Genomic DNA, 7477 nt, shown 5'->3' on the forward strand with positions numbered 1-7477 from the left:
AAAGTGGAGGAAGGGAGGGAAAGTTGTTTTTGTCACACAGGTCCTGCCACGAACCGACAAAAATTTCCAAAAAAAAAAAAAAAAGAAAAGGAAAAAGGACGAGATACCGCGTGACGGTTTGCTGAGATGATGTCTACAGGGAAAAGTAAGAAATGCCACTCCCTCCTTAATGACTTTGAGGAAGCCAATGGTACTAAAGTGGATCCTGGAGCAGAACCAGAACCTGATGACCTGGATTGGGACGGTTACAGCACCACCCTGGAGCACAGACTGGCAGCTGTGGGTATCACACACTATATTATGGATTGTTGAGAATATCCCAACAACCCTAACCCTAACCCGGGCATATGGACTTACTTAAAGGAATTATTGTGGTAGAAAAAGTAGTAATTTCTCGTTTTAAAGTTGCAGTACGATGTAGAATTGACTAAGTTATGATGTTATTCGCTCATCATAAACATATTTGGAGTGTTGCTTTGATTCTTTCACGCATGTCTGAGAAGTCCTTTAATCTCCCGTGGCAACCGTTCGGCTGTATAAAAACACCTGGGTGGACCTAGCTCCGCCTTTGAGACTCAGCTCCTCCTTGGAGCTGCAGTTTCTAAGCTCAGAGGCAGCTGGACTGACTCTGAAAAGAGACCGAATAGACGTAGAAATCAGTGAAATTCAGAAATTTGGAGAAGCTAAGGTAGAGATTTAATGGTGGTAAGGCTTTTCTGATTACACTGATTCTAGAACGAATGCACAGCTCGTGCGTTCGTTGGCAAAATCAGTCTTTAATTGGTTCAATATTATTTAGAAATTCCACCACTTTGTTCATTTCATGAGCTTATTGCATGTTTAGTTTAATAACTAAAGAAAAAATACAATAAATTTGCTTTTGAAAAAAGGACCATAAAATTGATTTTTATGGCCCTTTACTACTTCCAACTTGACCATTTTTGCCCACATGGCAAACAGTTTGTACATCTCTGTACTGTAGTAGAACGACATTTTCATTCTACACACGCTGACCGTGATGACAGGTCCATAATGAAGCCCAGTTCAGTGAGTACGCTCTCACTTCTGGACCTTTTCACCCATATGGCAGCTGGTGTTAGGAAAAACTCGCTAATCCAGTCAGATCTGGCGGCCATTGTCCTACCTTTTACCTTTCTAACTATGCGAAAAGCAAAATAACAAAGGGAAGTGTTCTTCTGACTTGAAGGTGGATATGTTTAGTCTTGTGCCATAACCTGCGGTGAGAGCTTTGTCTGAAATAAATCTGTTGGTGTTTGCCTGACTCTCCTTTATGTCCCTAATCCTCTCATATTAACTGCTAATCTCTTGTGCTTTTTATTAATTGAGACATTTTTTTTTTCTTCCCATGGACCTCCCTCATTCTCCTCAACCGGTTCATCAGCTTTTAGGGCTTTTGTGGAACAAAAGAAAGTTTACAAAGACAGTAGAGACAGTGGACAAGAATTTCATACAAAACCACGCTGTATGATTCCCAGGCTGAATCGATGTTTGTCCGGCTGTAGGAGCAGGAGAACGTCCAGGTGTCCGAACAGCGCTGCACCCAGCTGGAGAAGGCCCGGCGGGAGCTGGAGCGGCAGCTGTCGGGCCTTTCGGAGCGCCTGGAGGAGGAGGAGGCCTGCTCGGCAACGCTGGTCCTCCACCGGGACAGGCTGGAGGCGGAGTGCGGCAGCCTCAGACGAGACCTGGACGATCTGGAGAGCGCCCTGACCGCGGCCGAGCGGGACAAACAGGTAGGGCATCAGCGCCAGAAGCAGCTTTTTTTTTTTGGTTTATCTTTTTGTTCCACCTATAATACCCATTTGGAATCAATTAGTGGTATTAATGATGACAAATAGAGTTTGTATTTACTTAAAGCTGCAGGATTACATTTAGTTGAGGTTGATCGACAGCGCTAAGACCCGCCTCCTGGCTCTGATTGGTTGATTTTGGTCGGGAGCGGTGCGACCCATTGAGGAAGAGGAGGAATATTGATCTTTTCAAAGGTTACCTGTCTCATATTAAACTGTCACAATATGGTGACAGTTTGAACAAATATGTAAAAAAAAAAATATATATTTTTTTTAAATGAATGTTACATGCTGTAGTTTTAAGTAATATTAAAAACAAAGACATACAGTGCGTTTTAGGCAGATCCTAAATACATTTTCTTATATCCTGGTGCCAAAAATCCTCATTCTTGACATTTCTAATTTTAATAATGAACCACTTTTGGTTTTTCCAATTCATTTTAAGCATAAAGGTAATTTTAAAATAACTTCATGACACCAAAGGAGCCTGTTGAGGCAGTTTTTTTTATGAAGCAGGATCTGCTCTACCTTAGTCTATGTGATAGACCAAAACTAAGTATCATTTTTAAACACATTCAAGTGCAACACAAGTAATACATGATTTTCTAAACATGTAGAAAAAAAAAGTGGTGTTTGTATCTTTTGAGTCCTCTGGGAACAGCGACTCTGGAGGAGCTGCAGAGTTTCACAGCCTCAAAGGGAAACGCAGTTATGCTTTTTCACAAATCACTAAATGTATGTAAATCATCAGAATATCTGAAGAAACTTTCAAACAACTCTTAAGAAATTATAAGAATGGTAGCTTTTTTTGCTAGTTTTTTTTGTGTAATCCAAGTTTTTCCATTACTTATTGAGACGTATTATTAATGATAAAATGTAAATAAAATGATGTAATCATTTCAAAACTGATACGCCTTTCTACACCGTTTTATTGTCTTCCAAGAGACACGTCTCACTATCTATTAGAAACAATATAACTGGCTGGATCAACATCATTTTAAATCTAAATGTGATTCGTTTTGGATGGAAAACATCGGTGAAACATGACAGTTGCGTCACCATCCACCCAGCTGACGCACTGAATCCCAACAAAGCACATTAAAGTTTGCGGCTGAAGCATGTCAAGCATGGAAAAGGGATAAAAAAATATAAAAAGGGATAAACTCCTGCTCCAAGGAGAAAACACGCAAGACGAAACACAAACTCAGACTCACTCAGACCGCAAAAGACGCAAAGATCCTCAAACGTATAATTTTATGCGACCACGTTTGATAAACACATGTTGGGCTTTTTTATATCCAATTACTCCGCAGATATTCATGCCACAGCCTGTCCCTCTTTAACCTACAGCTGTGCTGTAAATTTCAGATCACAATAAAAACTTACATCGCTTTCCTCGAAGTTGGCAAGTTTCTAAAGGCCGTAACCAAATCCCGTCTCCTGTGCTCAGACGCCGCTGCCAGAGGCTACTCTGCCATCTCCGTTACGGCCCTCTCACCGAAGCCTTAATCTGTTTATTTGAGGCGTATTAAGGGATTAAGATGCTATCTTTTGTTCAGGTATGCCGGTGCATTCTCAAACCATGTGTGAAGGTGGTTGGGGTGGTCGCTGTAGAGCTGCTGGAATCTGCTTAGATCAATTCAGTTCTGGGTTTAAGAAGATTTTTCCTCCTTAGATTGGTGAGGATTACCAAAATTATTTCTACTTGCTGTGAAAAGGAAAAGCTAATCCTGACTTAATCTCAGAGATTATTTCGTACAGTTTATGTAATCATCTGGGTTCATCAGTGAATCACTTAAATCTGATGTAGTGATGGGCGATATGGACAAGTTTTATCACGATACTTTGTGGTAATATTGCGATACAGACGATACAAACTATTTATTTCTTCTTTTGTAGTTTACTATACAACTGTGACTGAATCGTACAGCAACGATAGCTGTAAAATAAGCTTCCTTTCACCAGTCACATGAAGAAGTGTGATTTGTATCGCTAAAATACACAGTGACTGCATTTAATCATATTTTCAAATGTATTAATATTTATCGATACTCTTGTAAAACAAACAGTGAAGAAAACATTAAAAGTAACAACCCAGACAATATGGACAGTGTTTTTTGTTTTGTTTTAAACATTATTTGGAATTTATCGTGAAAGCAAATAAATCAAAATTCTTATGACAAGAAATTTATCGCGATAAATTGAAAGCAGTGCAATTTTTTTCACTTATTGCTGAATGTGTTTGATCCAGTTGAGAGAAAGATCAAACGCTTCTGTTTTGTAGGTAATAGTAAAACATATCTCTTCTTTACCAGTATTTATCTCAGCCTACATGTGTGTCTTCAGCGAGAATCGGTGTCTAATCCTCTGAGAGGAAACTTCAATGTCTGTTGGAAAAACTGCAAAACTACTGAGATTGGTTTCCCCGATGAAACAGAATACTTACTGGTTTCACAGTTCAGCAGCAGAAACTGAAGGTGAAACTGACTTCACGGCGTAAAAGTGGAGTAGATCGCGAATTTTAATCAAACTAAATCTTGCTTTGACACCTAAATGACCCGTTTGTTTTCTTTAAAGATGAATTATGACTTTGAATTTGTCGTTTTGTTTGTAGCTGTCAGACGGCGAGGTGAGGAAGCTGACCGAGCAGCTGCTGCAGAGGGACGAAGCTGTGCAGAAGCTCCAGAGGGAGAAGGAACATTTGGTGGAGCTGAGCCAGGTGAGGATGGAGGAGGCGTATTTTATGCTTTGTGTGTATCAGGTGTTGCCATAGCTTTCAACTCTTGTGGATTCAAGAAATATTTACCCTCAGTGAGAGTCCCTGAGACTGACACATGTCTTGTGTTTGAAGATCTCGGCCGTGGTCTAGCTCTAGTATAATCTGACATTTCAACAGGTAACTGGCTCTAAGCACACACCTGACTGGTTTATCGTGGATCAGACTCTTAACATTCATCAAATTCACAAACTGAACTAAAAACTGAAGCCGTTCTTCAGGTCAGGCCTGGGAAAATGACCCAACACGGTTCTCAGAGCCCTTCGTTCTAAGAACCTGCCACTCTCAGGTCTGCTTTGGTTCATTGTGTGCCTGTAAATGTTAGCTGTCACACCCTGTCTTCTAACTCTGACCCCACAGCCAAATCAATAACACTGAATGTGACATGAGGAGAAGATGTTCAAACAGGTTTTCCCCCTCTGGACGACGTACTTTTGAAGGATTATGAGGGCAGTGGGCTTCAAAGCATTGGCAGGGCTTTAGAATTGAGAGTTCGCCGCCATATTATTGGGGTCAGCAATTGACTTTTAATAAAATCTGACTCGGCATCTTGGCCTCGTCTTTTTTAATGCGAGTGGAGAGAACTTTTCAGTAGCCTTGGTACTTTGCTCTATTGTACCTTGCATGTTTTTGTGTGTTTGTTCTGCTCTCTACCACCACTCTTGGCTCACTTTTACTCCGACAGTCATCTCGGAGCTAATGGCCATTTTGTCACTGAAATCTTGGCTGGTGGGATTTAACAAAGATGCAGGCGGAGTAAACAGGTAGACGAACTCGTGAAGCTTACAACCTTGTCTTCAGTACACCTCGATAACAAAAAATGTACAAACTCCTTCTTCCCACCTCCTCAAACTTGGACTTCCGCGGATCTGCGGCTTTCTGTTTTATTTAAACTTTGCAGTGTGAGCACACCCTGTAATCAGTGAAACCACGGATCCTGCTCTCTAATGGAAACTCCTGACATAGAATGTCTGGTCATCAGTTTTGGATTTTAGTTTCAACCTGAAACTATCATTAAAAAGTGCATTTTCAATTAGCTGAAGTTGTCTTTGCCTTAAATTAGCATTTGCTTGAATATGCGAAACATTAATGTGACACAAGAAATCTGCAATGGGAAAATTGCTTCTTCACGCCAATGCACACCTTCTGACAATTTCAGGGCTTTGGCGAATAATGACTTGATGTAACAAGATAAAAAGAAATCAGATGGCTGTAGATCAAACAGGAGATGACCACATTTGACGTGTTCTTTGCAAAGAAGCTACTCCAGTGTTTGCGAGGCTCCGGTGATGCCGTCAGACGGATGTGAAGCCATGTGATGAATTAAAGGGTTAGGAACATGTGCAGCCCAGGCTCAGACATCTTGTTTCTATCTAACAGCAAGCGATTGAGGATCTGCAGATGGAGGAGGACAAAGTGAACCTGCTGACCAAAGAGAAAACCAAGCTGCAGTTGCAAGCCGAAGATGTGAGTCTACATTTTCTGACATCCAACATCTCGGGGTGGAGTGACATATTCAGCTCCTGAGACCAAACAACATACGATAGTTCAGCGGTCGGCTTTCATTTCTATCAGCATCAGCTTCAGCATCTTGGTCACAAAGACATAGATGAGATATGTGCAGGAAGACTGACCTAAAATCTTATTAGAAATATTAATTATCAAGACAAACCCCAATGCAAACAGCATTTTTCAACAGCAATAACATCAAGCTAAAGTAAAAATCACTGGCAGTGGAGGTAATACAACCAAAACCCAAATCCAGCTGCCTGCAGCGTTCAACACCAGCCCTTTAAAGAGAACCAACTTTAAAACCAAAAGTACAAAGTGAACCATGATTGTTGTGTACACTTGTGTCTCCAGTGACCATGTCGTCTTCTTGCCTGTTTCCCAGTTGGAGTTCCAGCTGGAGCGGCTCCAGCGTGGCGAGCCTGAGAAGGCCAGGAGGAAGCTGGACGCTGACAGCAGATCTACTAAGGACAGCTTAGGAGAGGTGGAGAAGATGAGGAGTGGTTTGGAAGATCTTATCAAAAGGTCAGTGTGTTTTATTTTCTGATATAAAAACAAATTCATAGCAGAAGCAGCGGGCTGTCATGGCCTCCTACAGAAACCTGAGCATCTTCAGTACTGACAACAGGGAGAAAGAAAAATGCCTCAATGCTTTTTGAAACGGTATTCCAAAACGCCTTCATGTTAACATGTAAGATTTAGCCCAGAAGGGTCAATAGAAGACATGCTACAACAGCTATGCTAGCTTGCTAGCATAACTTCCGTTTTAGCATGACTCCTATTGTGGCTTTTTCATTTTGCTGACTGTTCTAGGAAACCATAAACGTTAGCTACAGATGTCCTTTCCTGCCTCTGAGTGGCCCGTTTCCAGCCTTTTCAGTATTCTACATAAGCTTTCTCCTATGTAGAATTGTACAAAAATGTTAGCAAAGTAGCACAGAACATATTTTAATAACTTGACCCTGTGTAAGTAGCATTACAACCGAAGTAACAGTAAAATGAGGCAGAGATGAAGCACCCAGCAGTCTGTCATCTTGAACTGTATCCCAACATTAGCTCCATGGTTTGGAATACAGACCATTCAATAAATTAGGACAGTATTAAGTCCATTTATTTCATACTTAATAAAAAGAAAGTTTAATACCTGCCTAAAGGTTGTCAATTGTTAAAATTGTCAACCTGACAAATCAGCCTCATCTGAACACATTTTCTAATTTACTGAATATGACCGTACCAGGTCGGGTTAAATCAAACCATTTCTTTTGGATGCTTGATTTGGTGCCGTCGTGTCGCTTCTGTATGCATCTCAAAAAGTTTTGAAGACTCGATGCTGTCATTTCAGTAAGGAAATACAGTATAAGACAGCTTAAAAAGCAAAGCAGAG

General features: G+C 40.8%; 1 protein-coding gene across 1 annotated transcript in view; it reads left to right on the forward strand.

Moving 5' to 3' along the window:
• The window catches only part of LOC106938550 (myosin-6-like), a gene marked incomplete at its 3' end in the record, with an annotated part of 19579 nt that extends 12961 nt beyond the window's left edge, over nt 1-6618 (forward strand). The window contains exons 2-5 of the mRNA XM_015020643.1: nt 1524-1751; nt 4423-4527; nt 5965-6051; nt 6479-6618. Coding sequence (XP_014876129.1) covers nt 1524-1751; nt 4423-4527; nt 5965-6051; nt 6479-6618 — 560 coding nt within the window. The remainder of the gene's footprint in view (nt 1-1523; nt 1752-4422; nt 4528-5964; nt 6052-6478) is intronic.
• Nucleotides 6619-7477: the final 859 nt, after the last annotated feature.

This window comes from Poecilia latipinna, unplaced genomic scaffold (assembly GCF_001443285.1).
Source record: "Poecilia latipinna isolate Pla-1442-1.1 unplaced genomic scaffold, P_latipinna-1.0 Scaffold2624, whole genome shotgun sequence".
Classification (NCBI taxonomy): domain Eukaryota; kingdom Metazoa; phylum Chordata; class Actinopteri; order Cyprinodontiformes; family Poeciliidae; genus Poecilia; species Poecilia latipinna.